Here is a 21,590-nt window from a genome sequence, read left to right as displayed (position 1 = left end):
AAAATTCAAATTTTATAATAAAATGGTTTTAATATCTTATTTCAAAATGTTCCCAGTTGTCTTTGCTAATATTTTCTGTAATTAGGTTACGTATTAAATAATACTGGTTCTGATAATTATCGATTATTTATAGATTAATAATCATAAATAAGTATCAAATGTTAGAAATTTTCAAATAGTAATAGCAGCAATGAGATGCTTAATACATACAAGGCAAAACAGTTATGTCCTGGAGGTGCTCTTAAATTATTGTCATTAGTTACAAGTTTAACTTTTATAATGAGAACATATTATTCATTGTTAATACTATAAGAAAACTATGTAAGTTTCAAAAAAAAATCTTTAATATACATTTCACTACAGTATTACCTGATCTTCAACGGTAAAGCTCTTGATAGATTAAATTACTAAGGCAAAGCTTTTAATATGCCAAGCTGTATTTTGAACAATCTTATAAGCTCTCTGTGGCATCTATATATCATGTTTGCCATAGTAATAATTTTGTATATAAAGGTAGATGCAGGGGGAACAGATACACTTGTTACTGCACTAAAATAATCTTGAGTCCCAATAGAGAATATATATGACTTTTCTTATCACTTAGTGAAAGTATGTAAGCTATGAATAAAAATCAATTTAAAATGATTTGAGGATTAAATTAAATCTGTAATTAGTTTAGGTTTATTACTTTATTAGGCAGTTCATTAATAAACTTAATAAAATAAAACAGATAGTATGTTTGAATTATTTTTAAAAAATATTCTAAATAAAGGTTCATTTTGCACTATTTCCTGCATGTTTTATGAATAATTAGGATTTTTATTTTACTTACCATCTACAGGTAATAAAACAAAATCGACAAATTACTTGTAAGTTGTTATAAGCCAAAATCAAGAGTATTAGAAAAAAATAATATAAAAAAATGTATTTTCAACATATATAAAATTAGTGTGCTGTTATGTTTTTATGAATAAAGGCATAAAAATATATACAAACACACTGCAGTGTTTGATTATCAAAAGTTGGCAGTGCAGGGCATTACCAGATCAATTATGTTAATACTGCTAGCATCTTGACATTGTTTTCTTTCTTTCTTTTCCTTGTTTAACCTCTAGTAATTACCATTCAGATAATACTTCAGAGGATGAATGAGTATGATATGTATGAGTGTAAATGAAGTGTAGTCTTGTAGTCTCAGTTCGACCATTTCATTTTCAGATGTGAGGTTAATTGAACCCATCCACCAAAGAACACCAGTATCCACGATATAGTATTTCAAATCCGTGTAAAAATAACTGACTTTACTAGGACTTGAACGCTGGAACTCTCGACTTTCAAGTCAGCTGATTTGGGAAGACACATTCACCACTAGACCAACCAGGTGGGTTGATATTGTTTTCTACCACCATTTTACTTAACAGTACCTTGACTTAGTGACCAAGAGATGTAACATACTTGTTACACTCACTAAATGAAAATAGGATGCAACAACCTGCAGGCTCTGAATCAACAAAGTTGCATTACATTGGAAAAATGTCAGTGTCAAATGAATCAATTATAAACAAGTAAGATATGAAGTAAACATGATCACCAACAATAAAATCTAATAAACTGCTTCCCTCAGACTAAAGTTGTACAATATTGGCTGAAGTTTTTCTTTGGATGGGATTGGCATGTTACAGATAGTGATCAACCACCATAACAGCTGATATCACTACAAAAATTAAAATATTATATTACTACAAAAATTAAAATATTATATTAGATTGAGTAATAAATATTTTATAGATTTAAGTTTCACATTACATCTTCAAGAAATTACAAAAATTCATTTTACTATGTGTGAAAGTAACAAGAAAGTGAAATAATAGTTAATTTAAACAAAACATACCTGCCTGGAGTTAGGATGTGGAACAGGCAGGACAGTTCCCAAAAGCCTTTGCAATACATCTGATAATATTTCATCAGGTGAATACTCCAGTTCAGTTGGAGGTTGAAATTCTTCTACTGTTACCCTCCATGCATCTCTAGCTGATAAAGAATAAGGTCCAAGAACACAGTTCACAATAACCTTACTTAGACATATATGTACATCAACAGCTTTTGTCTGAAATTCAATTTTAGACAAATTCAAAAGGATTATTAGCATTAGTACACATTTATAAACTTATTATACTATAAAAAAATTGCTACTGTGCAAAAAAAAACATTAGTGACCAAGAGTAAAATTATTTTTTTAAATATAAGAAAAACAAAGATTATCTTAATATCTGACAGCATAGCTGACTCCTGAAAAATGAGAAGCAATGATCATAATTTAATTACAGCATAAGGAACTCTGGTTATTAAATATTGTGATGGAAATATTTAGTCTCACCTATCCTAAAAGTTAGTATACGACACTGGTAATTGTTGTAATTAAGATACTAAATGTAATTACATAATCTGAAATGACTACACAAGCTGAAATAAATAATAAATTATTTATCATTACAGCTTGTGAGGAGGAATCATAATTCATTTATTTAAAAAAATACAAGCTGACTGCCTAATTACAGTTGTTTCTACCATCCAAGCACTTTGAGAGTATCAAGAGAACAGTTCAGAATGATTTGTCAGATGCAGAATATAACAAATGGTCGATTACAATAAATGACTGTAATGGTGAACTACATAAAAAAATCACTTTGTCCCTTTTTAAAAAACTCATTAGCCACACTGGCTAATGAGTTTTTTAAAAATAAGTTTGTGTGTATATATATAATTTTTTTTCACACATTTTTTCTTCACTGATTGAATAATATAATTTAATCAGTTATAAAATTATAAAATCAAAACTACAAAATACAGTACATTAAAAATAAGACATATTTACAACTGTAGCGAAAAGTGATTGCATCAACAATTAAAATTAAAAATGACACATAAAATTCATCTGTATATAAAGCTTTGTTTCCCATACCATAGCATGACAATGAGTCATGCTTATTATTCCTATTCACATTCTCTGTTATTTTTCTTTATTTCTACTACTTCCAAATTAGTATGTATATCGGTAATTGTATGCTTATTATTTATCACGTGATTGTTAAATTTGAAAATGTATTATTACTTATTTTATAATTACACTCTTAATGAATGATCATGGTTTTTCCTACAAGTATATATATGATCGATCACATTCTGTAGATACTTCATATATGAACTAGGAAATAGGATAAAATAGATCCCAGAACTGTAATTCCAGTAGTTTTTACGATATCTAACATTAAACACAAAATTCGGTGTTGAAAAACAATTTTTTGGAGGTTTGTAGAGCAGCAGCTTTGTTAAGACTAATGAATGCAGAATATTTAGTAACGAAACTTATAGAGAATTTAATTCTGAGAAAATTAATGTAAAAATAGCCAATAAAAAGTAAATAAAAACTTTTAAGAACTGGTTTTTTACTGAAGATAAACATGAAAAATAAGAGAATGTCATACATTATTCTTTCTGTACCTAGTAAACATTTTTTTTAAACAGTATTCACTGTATCAGCATTTACAAACAAAATGGTCATTTCCAACATCTTCTGTTAAATGCCAAGAAAATCATTATGTTCATGATTAACATCATGCGATTCGGCATATTCAGCATAGCCCAGGCACTAGTACAAGGTGAATTTCATGTCACACTGGTTTGTCAAAAAATCAAATGTGACATCCTATGGAAAGAAAATCTATATCCTTTCTGCCTGTAGAAGGTTCAAAATTTGCAGGCTACAGATTATGCCCAGTAGTTAAAACTTCTGTCATTGGTTTCTTGTTAATGCTGATAAGGTAAATTCAATTTTATTCACTGATGAAAAGCCACTTACCACACAGTTTTCAATTCTAAAAAGAGTCATTATGGAGTGAAGACAATCCACACGGTACTATGGAAACTAGTTTCCAAAATAATTTCACATTAATGTTTGGTATGGCATTATTTATGACAAAATTTTGGGACCATTTGTTTTCAATGAAAACCTTACAGGAGATGCATACATTCATTTCTTAAAAAATAATCTGCCAACTCTTTTGGAGGATGTACCTTTACAAACCAGATTGCAAATGATTTTTCAGCACAATGGTGCATACCACATTTTCTTTAGTAGCTAGAAATCACTTGAATGCTAATTTCTTAAACTGGATTAGACATGGTGGACCAATCAATTGGCCGCCACCACGATCACCTGACTTAACACCACTAGATTACTTCATATGAGGTCATATGAAAACGATAGTATACCAACAAAAAGTTAATACTAGAGAAGAGTTACTCATTACCAATTCCTATTGAATTTATACAAAATGATCCCGAGATGATATAGATTGCCACTGGAAATATTTTACATCGAGCAGAGTGCTGGATACGTTGTGAAGAAGGGAATTTCAAACAATTACTATAATTGAGTTTTGTTATTCTGCTACCATTTATCATTTCATGTAATTTATTTTTTTGGATTTCTTATATTAAGTATATTGTTTTTGAGGTAGAGAAATAATAATATGATTTTCTGTCTATTTTTCCTCTGTTTGCTTCAATGAAAAACCAATTTTTTAAAGTTTTTATTTACTTTTTATTGATCATGTTTATATTAATTTCTCAGAATTAAATTCTCTAAAAGTTCTGTTACTAAAAAAAAAAAAAAACTTGTTTTTTGACACCAAATTTTGTGTTAACTTCAGATATCTTAAAAATTACTAGAGTTAAAGTTCTTGAACCTGTTTTATCCTATTTCCTAGCTCAAATTACATAACAAACCACCAACTTCCTTAATTTGGATCTCAAAAATTACAGTAGGGCTTCTCTTTATTTTAAGAGCTGAAATCTGGTTCATGTGTAAATAAAAAATTTTTGTAATTTAAATTTAGTTTATTTTTAATAAAATATACATTTTTTTTATATTTTCATTATATAAGAGGGCTAGTCAGAAATTAACATCCGATTTGTTATTAAAAAAACACAAGCTGATAAAAAACAATTTATTATATAAATCTCATTAAATAAATGTCATAATTACACTCTTAATGAATGATAATGGTTTTTCCTATATATAAATATATATATATAATAAATATACATCATGGTTTTGAAATAGGTTAGTTAAAAAATAGGTAACCCTATAAAATATATTAATTTAAAAATAAAGAAGTTAATAATAAATTTGAATTATGTGTAATACAGAGTATATAAAAAATGTGATCATATATATATATATAGGAAAAATCATTATCATTCATTAAGAGTGTAATTATGACAGGTAATAATACATTTTCAAATGTAACAGATCATCTGATAAAGAATAAGCATACAGTTACTGATATACACACAAATTTGAAAATAGTAGAATAAATAAAAATCAAAGGAAAATTGATATTCTTGAAATACATTATATCAGTAAATTTAAAAATAATTACAAACTAATAAATAAGTATACAAAATATGATGGTTCGTTATTTAAATTAGTACAACTGTCATCATAATCTAATATTTCAGTAGGAATTATCACTCACTGTCATGCCATGGTATGGGAACGAAATTTTAAAATTAAATGACAAAGTACTATAAGCGAATATTTTATGTGTCATTTTTAATTTCAACTGCTGATGATGAAGTAATCACTTTGAAAGCACTGCAGTTGGTTAAGTGTCATACTTTTATTATATTGAATTTGGTGCTTTGGTGGTTTTAGATTTTATAACTGATTAAATTAAACATACATATATATATACATATATATAAACATATATAAACATACATACATATATATATATATATATATATATATATGTATGTTTTTTAAATATATATATATATATATATATTACTGAAATTAATCTTTTACGATTCATATTACTCCTCTTACAGAAAAATGAAATTTTAAGTTCTTTAATATAAACTACCCATAACAGAATATTACGATAAGATGTATCTTACCTTAATTTTTTCATGAAAGTACTTTTGCATGATCCTACATCCTCAGTCATGATTGAATTATTTAATTAATGTAATCAAATAGATATTTTAAAACCAGATTTCTTGAATATTACAGAAATTATAAAAATATTAAATTAGGTTTATCTAATATAAGAGACCATCTAATAAACAATAAACATTCTATTTCTGATACTAACACAAATTTAGAAATATTCGAAATTAATAAAGATGACAAAAAATTTAATTTATTAGAAAAATATTACATGCATAAATACAAATAAAATTTCATTCCATAAGACAGTGTTTGAGGGAGATAGTCTTATAAAAACTGCAACAGAATAAAATACACAATTAAATACTGCAAATAAATTAATAAGCAGTTTTCATTTTAATATTACAGTAATGTAACAAAAATTTCACCATGTATATAGTTTATTTTAGTATTTTTAACTTTTAATATGCAATTTAATTATTATAATTTAATCCTAACTGAGGATGTGTAATCTTACGAAAGTACTTTCATGATAAAATTAAGGGAAAATATATCTTATCTCAACAATCTGTACTAGGTGGTTTATATTATGTAGAATTTAATATATAACAAACTATACAAAATTTAACAAACTAACTAAATATTGCTTATATTTCTAAAGAAATAACAATTTAACTTCTAATTTGGAGGTATAAAAAATCTAGAAATAAACTGAATTTTACTTTTTAATAATTTTTAAATTTCATTAAACACTCTGTAAGATGACCATATAATAGATTTTGGTTGACTTTTTTTACTGGTTAGCACCCAACCCACCCAACAAAGAAAAACTATCACAATAGAATATCACACAATAGCTGATGGTATAAAGTTTTCATAGTAAATAATACTAACATAATAAACAGTAAATATACTCTTCAGTACTCTTCCCTAAAGTCCTTCCCATTACTAAACTCACGCTTATTTTTTGATGTACAAAAACCCGTAAAAAGAAATTGCTTCATCAACTTCAATATCTTAACAGCATAGAATAAAAAAAAATAGGCGATTATAAAAAATAAGAGTACTTCTCATTTCATTTAATGCTTATCAAAATGATACATTACATTGTTTCCTAAGATAACTCTGAAGCAATTATAGTTTTCTGTAAACAAACCGTGAACTAACCTCTTTGGCTTTCAGATACCTTTCACAAGAATAGGTTTGGTTTCAAAGTAAAAAATAGTATAGATTTAAATAATCTATAGGCAGAAAAAATAATTTATTGGCACGCCAGCAATGTCTCATAATTACATTCTATGTGGTTACAGTTCTACTAAATGCAAAATTCATAAAAAAAATAATGAAATAGTATCTTAATTTTGACAGGTTGAAGATCTAACATAATTTTACATTATCATTAAAGATAGACTAACTCAAAAAATTAACAAAATCCTTAAAAATAATAACAAAAAATAATTACAGATTTAATATTTTCTAAAATCCAATCAATGATAAACTGACGATGAGGAAATTCCTGATGCAAGCAAAATGATCCAATTGCCTTATAAGCTTCCTCCACTAACTGTAAAAAAAATAAATAAATAAAATTAATTTATAAAAATATATACAACATTCAATGAATTCAAAACAGAATAATTAAAATATTAAATCCTGATGTACTTTAAAATTTTATGGGTTTTTTAAATTTGTAATCTTTTACTCTGATCAGCAAAACTTGTTTGTTGTTAAACTTTAAGTATGATAATTATGATTAAAAACTGACAAAGTTGCCAGGCAAGAGTGCCTCCAATTCTGCATTAATCATCACACTATGACTATGACTAGTGACTGACAATACCACTTCAGTTTGTAATGCTCTAAACAAACAATCTAGCAGTACTCTACTTTATTTAGTACAAGATCATGATGATTTCTATATTAATTTTCCCTGTTTTTCAGGTAATCTTATTAATTAAATTTTATATTTAATCCTTCATTTTAGATTATACCTTACAAAACTGTAATTACATCTCAATAATATATAAAGAAAATCCAAGTTTTCTTATAAAGAAAAAAAAATATTTACATCTATTTTGTTTATAAATAAAAGTATTACTGCAACTGCCATTATTCTTTGAAAATACAAAAAAGAATGGAATTATTACATAACAATCTTGTTGTATGTAATTGTGGAGACACAAACAAGATTAAATAAGATAATTTTAATTGCATCTATATACTATAATTATAACATAATTAATATGACATATTAATATTACTGAAATATACTATATACTATAACAGGTGATCATATTATAACATATTAATATGATCTTATCATTTTTGTGGATTGTATTGTTACATTGTGGACATCAGTTAGTTGATTCCAGAAATTTTTTTTATGTTACACGTGGTTTTCCAGATAGTCAGATAGCCAGATAGTCAGTGGTTTCTTAAACATTTTAACAATTCTCTTTTCAACTGGTTAGATAGGTTACTGCAATGCCTCCTTTGCAGAATTATTTCATGACAAAGAGACTCAAGTGGAGAATGGGTAGTGGGAAATTTAAGGAATTTCTAGTGATATACTGATGAAGTATCTCCAAGGTTAAATTTATTTATAGACACTAATGAGAATACTTCACTTATGCATAGTATAACCATTGTAACTATCTTGAGTTCCTGAAAAATATTTTGACAACTGTCCTGGTAGCCAAGACCTGCTAGGGCAGCTGACTGCTTTCATTTGACTGGACCTGACTTTCTAAGTTGGTGTTTTCTGGTCCACTCCAAATTTCTCCCTGATTATCGACTTGACATAGGTTCCAGAAGCAAGTTTTAGACAAAACTGTTTAATGTGTGACTTCCAGGTTAAATTCACATCATCTACAATGCTGAAATAGTTGTTTTTTTTTTTTTTAAATAGACAGACTTTTTGTTTTTATTTTTTGAACTGCATATAACCTCATGGTTTTTTCACCATTGAGTATTATCATGTGAACTACAAGACTGCTTAGCAATATCAAGAGTTATGAAGTTGTCAATGTCACTCAGTACACTTGATACCCAGATTGAAAATGGCTCATTGATGTAAATAACAGTTTGGCAGAACCATGAATGTGTCTTGGTAAGTTGATAGTGAAGAGAAGGAATACCACAACTGCAATCAATGACCTCTAGAGCATCCTTCTATTGATCAATAGTGGGATTAATTAAAGAGTACTGTCCCACTGAGGTAGTATCTAATTTCCACTAGTGGTTCTCTGCTATTCAGGAAGCTCTGAAACAAATCTGAACAGATTACTATAACAGTTCTCCAGTTTGTTTCTTTATCAATAAAGCATGATCCAGGAAATCAAACACCTTACGAAAATCAATAAATATACTGAAGACAGTACAGCAGTTTTCTACTTTGTCTGTTATCTACTCACTGTGGTGTATAATGAATGTTGCAGTTGGCATACTCCTTGTTAACAGGAGTTCCAGCTGACCTACTCCTGTTAACAAAAATTGAAAACAATAACTTAATGTTACTGTTGTCAATGTGGTAAGGAAGTACAACTTTTTCAATAATCTTAAAGAATGTTGGTGCTTAATCAACCACAGAGTCATTAAATATACTGTTCCACAGGTGAGCATCAGCTGCTTGTAAGTAAGCCAACATATATGGTTATTTTTTTGTTAGTATTTGTTTATTTGGTTTTTTTTTGTTAGAATATTTTGTATAATTCAAAGAGATTTAAAAGTTCTCAGCTGCTTGTAAGTAAGCCAACATATCACTCATATATTTAATAAGCATACAACAACTAGGTTTAGCACAACAATTGCAAAAGCTATACTGCAGATGCAACCAAAACAGGTGGGTACATGCAAACAAGTCAGACAGAAATAACTACTGCAGGAATCACCAGTCCATTCAATAACTGTTGACAACAGCAATTAACCAATAGAAAATTATCTTTTATTAAGCAATGGAAAATTATAGCTGTATAATTCAAGGAAATATTTTTTTGCTGATGAACTCCAGAGGAGATTATAAGTCTAAATAAAACTGGTAGGCTGAATAATTTAAAAGAAGAAATGGATAAGTTAAAATTAGAAACATTAGTAAGGTGATATACAAAGATGAACAAAATTTTTGGTCAGCTAGTTACAAGATAATTAACAAAAATAAAAAATGGAAAATCAGGAGTATGAGTAATAATGAATAAGAAAACAGAGCAAAAATTCTTGATAAAAGCAACATAGTGAAAGAATTACTGCAGTCAGATCAAAGTCCAACCATACTACAACAGAGTAAATTTATATACTAACATCTTCAATAAAAGATGAAGAGATAGAAAAAAATATATGAAGAAATAGGTGATCTAATTAATTATGTAGAAGGAGATTATAATTTAAATTAATGGAAAGCCATTAAGAGAGAAGGATAAGAAGGAAAGTGGTTGAAGATTATGAACTAGGTAAAGAAATGAAAGAAATAGGTTTTTAGAATTTCCACTTAGAAACTTACAATTCCAAATACCTTACTTAAAAATCAAACAAGAAGTAACATGGGTGAGTCCTCAAAGAGACACAATAATATATTACATGTTATAATGGGAAATTCAAAATCAAGGACTGCAAAAAAATACTGGCAGTAAAAATCTATTCTGACTATAATTTTCTAATGAATTATGTTGAAGTTAAAGAATTAAAAAAAAAAAAATTGAGAACAAAGCAATCGGTCAGAAAGAGGCTAAAAAGATATACAATTATATCATAAATATTACAAATTAAGGCCTTGAAAATGCTACAAGATTCAGTTGAAAACAATGGTAAAAGTAAAAAAAAGGAATTGAATAACTACACAAAGAATAAAAATAAAAATATTAAGATTTGCTGATGGCATTATTTTTTTTGAAATCAAAAATTAAATAGGAAATCTGACTGGCACGGATTTATTGGTAGTAAATGTATGAGTAACATACTAGAAGTACTACAATTCTTTACTTAAATAATAAAATTGCAGACGTTGGACAAAGTAATGCAGACATCAAAAGCGTAACGGCACAAGCAAGAAGCTGTCATTGAAGTTTAGTAATAGTAAATATCCATCTAAGAATTAGAAAAAAATGTTTGAAAATATTTTTGATGAATGTAGCGCTTTATAGTAGTAAAACACACATCAGAAAAACAGAAAGAAAAATAATGAAGGCCTTTGAAATGTGGTTTTATAGAAGGGAATAGTTAAAATTTGAAATGAATTAGCCTTAAAATTAATAGGAGAGAAGTTTTGTGGTAGCATCTTGTAAAGAAACAAACTACGTTGGTCGGCCAATCTACTCAAAAATTCAGGTTTGGCTGATGTGATAACATGTGCATGATAAAAGCTCTTAAGGAAGAAAAAGGCTGAAATATACAAAATCAGTAGAATGTAAGATGCAGGTAATGTGTTTACATTAAGAAATAAGTACAGGCGGCACAACCAATCTTGATGCATGCAGTGACAGCCACAATTCAATTCATTCTAATACCCTTTTAGCATAACATCTGCTTCATTACCTAACAGTGAATAGGCCTTAGTAAGATGTATTGTGATGTTAGTATTGGATCACAGAACACAATTATTTAAAATGTTAATCATTTTAAGTACTGCTAATATTTTGAACAATATTACATTTTAAAATTTAAATTGATTTATTTAATTGGCTCATTAAAACATTTTAATTAATATCATTTTCTGCAAAAAAAATATGTTATGCATTTTTCAAAATTTTTAACATGACAAGTTAGAAACGATTATGTGAAGCTAGGAATTGTACACCTACATAAAAAATGGTAAATGCAAATCAAAATGTATTACCTTTATTGAGTGCTGGTGTTCCATTTTATTTTTAAACAGATATTCAAAAGTTAATGCAAGATAACGATTAAAAACACTAAATAATAGAATCGGAGATTACACCAGAAACTAATTATTTTTAGATATTAGAACAAAATAAAGCTATTTTAATTAAAGAGAGTGATCACCATCCACTTAACAAGAAATATTAGACTTTCCGAGGTTACTGTCATCAGAATAATCATCGTAATCATCACTTTACTTTCTTATACAGAAATCTTCGTATAAAGAAATAATAAATGATTCCATAGTATTGTCAATAATGTGTTCTTGTTGCTAATATTAAGCTTCTGTTTCCTTAGCTTTATCAAAATACAACTTCCAATTTTTTTTTCATTCAAGTCAGCCACTTTATTTTCACACAGCCTTTGAACATCATTGACATCAAAAGTTATGTTATGACTTGCTACGCATCCTCTAACTTCTGCCGAACAATCTTGATAAGATTTAAATCTGGGTGGTATGAAGGTACTCGGAGAATGTCATGCTTTTTTTTTTATAAAATTTGTCAAACACACAAACAGTAAACTTTTCCCAGTTTGCTTTTATCTATTCTTACAACTGTGGTTTTAGCACCAAGAAAGAATGACGTTGCTTCTGCAACTAGTTTATCATATCTTCTTTTCTTGAATTGGAAATTGGTAAATTTCTAAAACAGCATTTTGATAGAGTTCGTTGTCAGAAATTAGCGCACAAATATCAGGAGGTTTTGCAATTAACATCTCTTTTGTCTATTTTAAGTAAATTTCCGCTTGACCTCTGCAATCACCACTTTTTAAATTTGCTAGTTAAGTTGGCAAGGCATTTGGTACAAAACTCATTTCTCTTACAGAGTGCACTATGTCTGCTGCATTTTGAAATAGGAACTTTCAGCCTGTCACCTGAATCACTACACCATGATTTATTTGTAGTGTGAGAAGAATATATATGACTTATCAAGGTACACTATCAGCCACTATTATTTTCAATTTTCAATTTTTTATGACAGTCAGATACACTTTATGTCATGTCATGCAGTGAGAACCTTCCTGTTATTTTTTTATTTTTCTCTACCTAAAGCCCAATTCCAAACACTTCTATTTTCCTAAATAACCAATGGCCATCTTTAGGCACTAATATTATCTTTTTCACTGTTAGCGGCAATTGTTTATGAATTTCATGAAAATTCATTTACAGTCCATCTCATCACACACCTATGATGAGATGGACTAGATGACTTTCAAAGTCATCTAGTCCCACTACAGGCATTTCAAGGGGTTTGAATTTAGGGGTTTGGAGAAAGAAGCCTCCACCAAATTTTCAGCTAATTTTTCTAGCAACCCTTTTCCTCTTTTCTCACTCTTTGGAATTGGAATCCCAACACCTCAACACCCTACACGCAGAGCTGTTCTTTCTTCACATTTTTTCATGTGAATCAGGTGTTTATCCTTCTTTTCCAACTATGGAAATCTATCACCTTCTTGTTTAACTCATACTTACTCTTTATTATTTTCTGGGCCTGGCATTTTAGTTTTTTATGGTAGATACAAGTTCATTCATTCATTCATTATTATAAAACACTAAAAATACACAACCTATTACAAAATGTGATTACTTTACTCAATCAAAAATCGAATAAAAAATAAACTGAATTTGCACAAATGCTCTTACTGGATCAACAAACATAGGACAGCTAGTTAATTGGATTATATTCAAGCATTCAGTAATATAAGCTTATGAGGAATTATTTATTTCTAAACTGGCCTGGCTGTATTTGAAAACTATGAGCAAGTAGCAAATGATATAGCTATATTGTTTCTTGATATGATTCTAAGAAAGGTGACTCATTTCCTGAGTCAACAGTTGGCTTGTTAGTGTTTATTTTTACAATAAATGAAATCACAACAGATTATAAACTATGTTTATTTATGTCAAACAATTATAATGTTAGTTAATTTATCATTTAATGTTTGTCTGCAGATGTAATTATAATACTTGTTGAGAATAGGCCTGCTTTTCAAATGTTATTTAATTTATGTTATTTAAACATTTTTAAATGTTATAAAAATGTAGGCATATTTTCAACAAATATTATAATTATTATATTTTTATATACCATAACATTTTTTTTATGGTAAAATACTTAATCATTTATAAACAGCAGAACTAGGAAATATTTAAACATAATCCATAATACAATCCAGTAACATAGAATAAAAAGTTGTTATTATAAAAAAGCAATTTGCTTCTGTGTGTGAAAACTAAACTGAATGTTTTCAGTTGGATAACAGGCACCATACTAGCTGTTGTAGTCCAAGCTTCAACACTCATTGCGGCACCTATACCAACCAGAAAGGAATGGAAAATCATCAAATTACAAATGAAGCAAAACTATTATTTTTTTGTATATATAAAATCTATTTTTTTATGAAAACTGAAATGATCGAAATGTTATAAAGATGTGTTTGTACAGTAGAGCAAAACAGGCCTACATCATTAATACAACTATGAAGTTTAAGTAAAAACTGATAACAGAATACTAACATGATAATCATACTGTAAAGCATACTTTACAAACCCTTAATATTAGCTATACCTGAAATGATGATGAAGGTGTATCAACAATTTTCTGCAGCGTTTTAAGGACACTCATTTTGTCAACAGAAGTATTCAGTGATTGGCCAGCAGTTCCATCATCTAATGGCAAACCAGCAACTCTACTCATTTCTCCAATAGAAATACATGCAGAAATTTTCAACATTGGATGTGAATGTTCCAAGTATGGTACTGAATACAGAAAAAAATAAATTAAATAACATCCATTTTGTATTTTACATATTTATCAATTAAAGCATTCAAAATTGTTATTCTATTCTGTTTTATTCTTATTCATTAATTAACTTCATACTGAATATTACTATTATATAATTTGTATATACTGAATATATTATTACACAAAAGAATAACAATATTTTAAATGTTTTATACAGATTATTAATAATTAAAAACAATACACTTTCAAATGAATGAAAGTTTTTTCTTTCAAAGCCTTTTCAAACTAATTATAAGCACCTTCCTCATTGAAACTTCCAATGGTACTGTTGTTGATTGTACCATTTCATAACATTAACAACACTGTTACAAAAACTCACTGATGAAGGCCTGACGATTAGCTTAAAAGACCTTATAAAAACAAGTTTCTATTGTTTTGAAGGCAAGTAGTTTATAATTTTAAAATTCTATCATATTACACCATGCTGTCAATAATTATTTCATTTAATTCTGATTTTTACAAATTAATATTTTATATTTACTAATTTTATACTTTGTAATGCTGTTCTGATCATAGTTTTTCTACAGATCTCTTGATTCTTCCAAGAAAATGCTGGAGGAGATCCTTTTCATTATCTGCGCAATCCCACACATACAAAATGATCTGAATAACATATTTATATATTTTACAAATACAAAACAGACTTTTATCATAACTTTCAGCAATACTATTTTACAGTATAAATCCTTGATGTTTTAGATGTCTAAGTGTAAAATAAGTATACTTCTACTGAAACAGGAAGAAGTAGAAACAAATAAATTAAATATGTAAATCTATACACAGAGAATGAAATGACACATTAAGATGCCTTTCCCTTCATGTTATTCAACTACTTCTGCACTATACGTACTGACAGAGATCATGACTTATGTATAGAATGTTGTCACTTAGAGTATGTTCTAAGGTGAAATCATTTAATCCTGTGGCACATCATATTAGTTATCATAATAAACATTACTCAGATTAAGCATAAATCGACATAAAAAATAGCACCTCTACCAGTTCAGTAAATTAGGTTATTTAAAAAATAACCTATTTTTTAAATTATTAAAAAACAATAATTTTATTATTATAATAATAATAAAATTATGAAATAGGTTATTTAAAAAAAGGTTAAAATTTAATTACAAATAAGTATAATATACTTATTAGTATATTATACTAATATAATATATGTTATTACAGTATAAGTATAATTATTATCATCATTGTGAATTCAAAAAAAGCAAAATACACCAGTTATCAATGAAATGTCCAGTAAGACTTTCCTGAATGAGCATTCTTATTATTATTAATGTTCACTCAATTATAAACTGATTTCTAACAAAGTTATTATCTCTAACTTCTACTTATGCTACATACGCTAAGTAAATATAATTATTTTATCTCTTGTTTCAGCAGTTTTATGGCATATATATATATATATATATTCTTTTTTTTCAATTATTGAAAATTTGCTTTTCCACAATTTTGAGGTCTTACATTTGATTTGCAAAACAGATATTTTTATATCTTATGCATTTTAATAAACTTTACATTATTGGTTTTAACAAACTTGATAACTCACACACCATGTGTTGATTATTACAAAATTCTAATTTTGGTGGCCATTTTGAGGTAAACCCGACAGCCAACTGCGACCATTTATATATTTCTATAATCCTCTAATGATGTTTAACCCAAATCAAAACCACAATATGAGACAAAAAGTGTTCAAACACATACAAACATACAAACCTGCTGGTTGAAAATATAACTACGCTAAATGTTTAAAGTAATTTAAACAGAGATTTTATAAAAATATCTAAATAGCAGTAAAAAGAACATTCATCAATCAATCATAAAAGGCACATTTGTTGATAACCACACAAATGTCTAAGTTCAGCATGTGTAAATTATCATTAAATGCTAAGTAATAATGTACCTAACAAGTAATGGCTGTAAATTAATGTCTTACAGTACTGAAATTGTTTTAAAAGTTTTCATTTTAATTTAATCTTTGTTTTTTAAGACAATTTTACTACTAGAAGTTAAACGTGTGGGAACTAAAACTGTGCAATGCCTAATTTAATTCATGAATATTCTTACCATTTTTTTAGTCTTATCCAGAAATTTTAATTAAATTTCTATTAAAATTACAAAATACAGAATCCCTAATATTTAATACAATATTAAAATTACAAATATAATTTAAAATCTAATAACAATTAACAGAAAATATACTTCAAAAAACTAACTAGCATTCATCAAGCTTTTTTTCAAACATGGCCAATCAGATGAAACTCTACCACTCACAAAAGACCTCTCAACTGTGTATCCCATGGTTAACAAGCAGCCATGCAGATGCTCCAGATCCTTTCCCCCAGCTTGGAGCACTTGCTCTAATGAATTTAGTTCTGTTTCTAAAACTTGTTTCTCACTCCCAAATGTAAGGACTATTGCACATAACATAGAGGCTAATTCACGCATTTCACTTTGTCTGCTCTTAAGAAAACTCTGTAAATTAATGAAACAAAATCGGCAAAATTACGATCAATATACAATTGCACAATGAAAATAATATAAAAAAACATTACAACATAAATACAGAAAGTATAGCAAACAAATGCCACATTTGCAATGATAAGGTTTTCAGTAACAGCATTTCTGTAATACAAATGAAATGTAATAATGAGCAACTCATGTGGCATCAATAGACTAAAAATATTAATATCTAATATATATCAGCTGTTCATATAACCTTATGTTTACTAGTAACTTTACAGTGTTGCCACTTTGGCTGCCAAAAAAACAAGTCTCATTACTTTATTTACAGACCTCGTATGAGACACCAGAAATCTGAAACTTTTGTTAATCAGTAACTCATTAAGATATGAATAATACTGATCTAGAATAGTATATTACAAGAGTTGTAAGAAGCATATCAAGCACAAGTTAAAATGTTACATATTTTCATGAGTGCATAATATGTGTCACAACTTTTTCCATGACCAGAATCACTTCCCCATAACAAGAAGAAAAAGATGTCATTTGAAGGATACTTACATTTTTATTAAATAGAAATAGAAATTTGAAGGATAGAGTAAGAACTTTGAAATTAATAATTTATAAATCATTTTTATTATAAATGAAAATATACATTATTTGAATTCAAATGTCAATGGTAATTATTAAAATAATTTCCAAAATCACTTTAAATTGAATACAATTCAAAAATATACAGTTAGTACCAATATAACATTGTATTTTATTGTTCTGTCAAATAATTAAATAAAATTATTATTTTTTCATAAATATAATATTTTTAGAAGATTTTGCCAAGAAAATCCAAAAATAATGCGATTCTAAATTATAATTTTCAATTATATTAAATAATCAGATATAATTACTTTAAATGTCGACTACCCAGTAAATTGAAATCAAAGAGGGAGGTGCACAAGTAGATGTTACAACAGCCCAAGTACAAAATTTCAATATTCTACAGATAACTGTTTTTGAGAATGTGTAAAAGGTAAAGACACAGGCTTTGGGACACTGATTTGAACCATACTGCGTATGTGAATAGTACACTACATGTCTTAATCACAAAATATTAATGCAATATTCAATTATACTCAAGAAAAATGGCCCTAAAATTTCCTTAGCATTTTATATTATAGTTTATATATTAATTCTGTTTTTCATCGCTCAAGTAGATATGTGATGTAAGTAAGAAAATTTCAGATTCGTAACCATGCACACATTGGTTCAAATCTGACTTCATAACCGTATATTTTTTTTACTTTTTTTATTTTTATTTAAATATATTAATTTATTAATAATTATTAATCTCCGATTGTAAAAATTGTTGATTTAAATGAAAAGTACATAAAATTTTATTTCAATAAATAACTTTTTTTTGTATTGTTATTATTGAATTACTATTTATTGTTAATTTTTTTTACAATCAGAAGTTAATAATTATTTTATTTGGCTATAACTCTGGAACTAATGAAAATAAGTACCACTTATAAAATACATCGTTGAAAAGCTCTCAACGAGGGCTTATTATTGCAGTTAAGAAAAAGTCCAAAATCCAATTTTTTTAGAATTTGGGCTTTTTTGGCCCAGTCAAATGCAATCAAAAAGGGAGTTGAACAAGTAGTTGTTACAATAGTCCTAAATACAAAATTTAAACATTCTATGGCTAATCGTTTTTAAATTATGCAAGATACAAACATACATATGTACGTACAGATATCACACCGAAAGTAGTCAAAATGGATATTTCTGTTGAAATCTGAAATTTTTTGCATTTACAATACTTTCTTTATTTTTTACAAGGAAGTAAAAAATAGCAAGAAGGAAAGAAATGTAAACCTTTATACTTCATGTTATTAAGTTTTTATTAAAGTGGAATCTTACTGGTTAATTTTATCACACGGGGAAAAAAGATTTTTGCAAACTTTACTCGTTGCAATGGTTTTATATATGAAATTAAAAAAAATATATTCATAGCGGTAGCTATGACAGATTTATATTGCATTTGTAATAAGCCACACTTTTAGATAAAATTGATAATACATAGTCTGTCCAATAGTAAAGGTGCCATCTCTAAATGAATACGTTCATTATATTATGAGATATCTGAGCTTTTTACCGTAAAAAATGTCAAGGCGCTAGCATCTTTTGTTTAGTTGTACATAACAAAAAATGTGAAATTATATTTTGAGTATCGGTCAGAAAAACAACAACGGAACAACGTGCTAACATTAAAATTTGTTATAAGTTAGGTAAAAGTCCTACAGAAACTTTTTGAAGTGATTTAGACTGTTTATGGTAATCAGACAATGAGCCATAAGAACATTTTCAAGTGGTCTGAAAAATTTTGTGATGGCAGAAAGAGCATTGAAGATGATCCACGGCCAGGTCCATCAATTACTCAACATTCCACTTATTTTTGTTATATTTATGAGTTAAGTATCCAAAATTAAATTCAACTTACATTAAAAATTTCTAACAATGCCACTCTTTCTGTAAAATAATCATTATTACGTTAAATTAATGTGTGTTATTAAAATTACTAGACAACTTAAGTCATTAGACAACACTAGAAAACTTAAAAATCTGCCAATGGAGTTGAAATTTCATCAGTGTATATTAATATTGTCCAGGATGTAGCAAAAAAAAGTGTCAGTGATTTGCTTACTCTTGGAACCAAGTAATTTCTCTAGTTTTAATACTGTTATTAATGAAAATGCAAAGTTTGGCTAGCATGTTGCACTGGAATGGGCATTGTGGCGCTTTTGAGCTTATGAAATCTGTGATGTTGAAAACATTAACTTAGTGCTGAAATTTTTAAACACATTATTTTTGTATAAAAGAAATTTCATTACATCCTGCATGTGAATTTTTACTGGAAAATTAGTCTGGTGTTTTCCTGAAGTTGTAAAAAGGTAATTTTTAAAATAATTTGCTTAGAGTTGTAATTCAACAAGATAGTAGAAGAAACATATAAAAGTAAAATTAAAATAAGTCTGCCTACTAATACTGGATGGGAAATTGGTCTAGTAGCCCTTTAATGTCATCCGCTCAAATCTGCCGGCCGACAGTCAGGCTGCCCAATAGCGGTCATTACTCGCTATTTTCAAAGATGTGAATTATGAAATACTGTATACAATTTTCATATAGGTCATAAAACATTGCCGATATAAAAGAGGTTATTACCAGCTTTAAACAGAACACCCAGATGTATAGATAAATTACGCAAACAAAACTTAGCAGAAAATTCTGAAAAGTATGGGTTTTAGATGGAAGAAGACTGAAAATAAGGAAAATTTTGTTATAAAAGTATAATATACATTTTAAATGACTGAATTATTTAGAAAAATAAAATGTTTAATGATAAACAAAGACCAATTACTTTGTCATGCATGCACTACAAAATTATGAATACTAAACAATGTAAAAGCTATGACTGAATGACGACTGTTAATGAGTACAAAAACCTCCATTCTAGAGATCAAAGCCGATATTGGTACACACTGGTAGTGCTGTAGAAAAAATTTTAATTGCACATTTGATTTTTAAATCAGACTAGAACCAAGAATACCAGAAGAGAATGAATGCTAAAAACTACAAAAAAATGACTGGAAACAAAGTTAATAACAAACGTTGTAACTTGATCTTAACAACACTGACTATCATTACGTAAAATTACACAAGGAACTGAATTCAAATTGTACAAGAATTGTTAGACTAGTTACAAAGTATTTCCATGTTTAGGAGCTATGTTAAAAATTGAACTGGAAAAATTAAGGCAATTAAATAAACTTGACAATGAAGGGTACTACTTCAACAAAATATTGAAGGATTATTGTTATAACAAATTAAGCACCGTGAATGAGCTGATTTGACTCAAGTAAAAATAATAAGGTGGCATAATAATAAAAATTCAGATTGCAGAAGAAACTAAGTCATGTCAGTAAAATATAATAAGAATAGGGACAGAAAAAATTTTCTGAACAGTCAGCTGAATATTGGAATCAGTCCTGTATGCATATCTTAAAAATAGAACAGAGTTAATATAAGATAGACAGAGCTGCTGAAATTGCAAACCGAAAAGTTTACTGTAGCTAAAAATGATAGCAAAAACACTGATAACAGCACCAATGAATCTTAGTCATTAAAGCAAAAATACAGAGGTCACAGACAAAAATGACGGATGGGATAGAGCTGCTTAATTTTAAAAAAAACCTTCTTACTTTTCCTTTATGTTAAAACAAGAAAAATAAAATTATTAAGACTTAAAAATAACAAATAAAATGCAGAATAGTTAAGCAAATAAAAATATTAAAAAATTGGGTTATAAAAATTAATAAACAAAAAAAGTATCATTAACATTAATAATAAAAGAAAATAAGACATGTTTGCCATACAACACACTTATGTGTGTACATAACATGTTTTACATTGAT

The 21,590-nt window shown here is 27.7% G+C and overlaps 1 protein-coding gene across 1 annotated transcript in view; it reads right to left on the bottom strand.

Annotated features, from left to right (window-relative positions):
- The window catches only part of LOC142330495 (proteasome adapter and scaffold protein ECM29), a 183,073-nt gene that overhangs the window by 77,720 nt on the left and 83,763 nt on the right, over positions 1-21,590 (bottom strand). The window contains exons 15-18 of the mRNA XM_075375784.1: positions 16,872-17,130; positions 14,398-14,588; positions 7,419-7,520; positions 1,892-2,107 (exon numbers count right to left, since the gene is read on the bottom strand). Coding sequence (XP_075231899.1) covers positions 1,892-2,107; positions 7,419-7,520; positions 14,398-14,588; positions 16,872-17,130 — 768 coding nt within the window. The remainder of the gene's footprint in view (positions 1-1,891; positions 2,108-7,418; positions 7,521-14,397; positions 14,589-16,871; positions 17,131-21,590) is intronic.

The sequence above is a fragment of the Lycorma delicatula genome, chromosome 1 (assembly GCF_047948215.1).
Source record: "Lycorma delicatula isolate Av1 chromosome 1, ASM4794821v1, whole genome shotgun sequence".
Classification (NCBI taxonomy): domain Eukaryota; kingdom Metazoa; phylum Arthropoda; class Insecta; order Hemiptera; family Fulgoridae; genus Lycorma; species Lycorma delicatula.
Note: the sequence above shows the minus strand (reverse complement) of the source record. Positions and strands in the feature narration are given on the sequence as shown.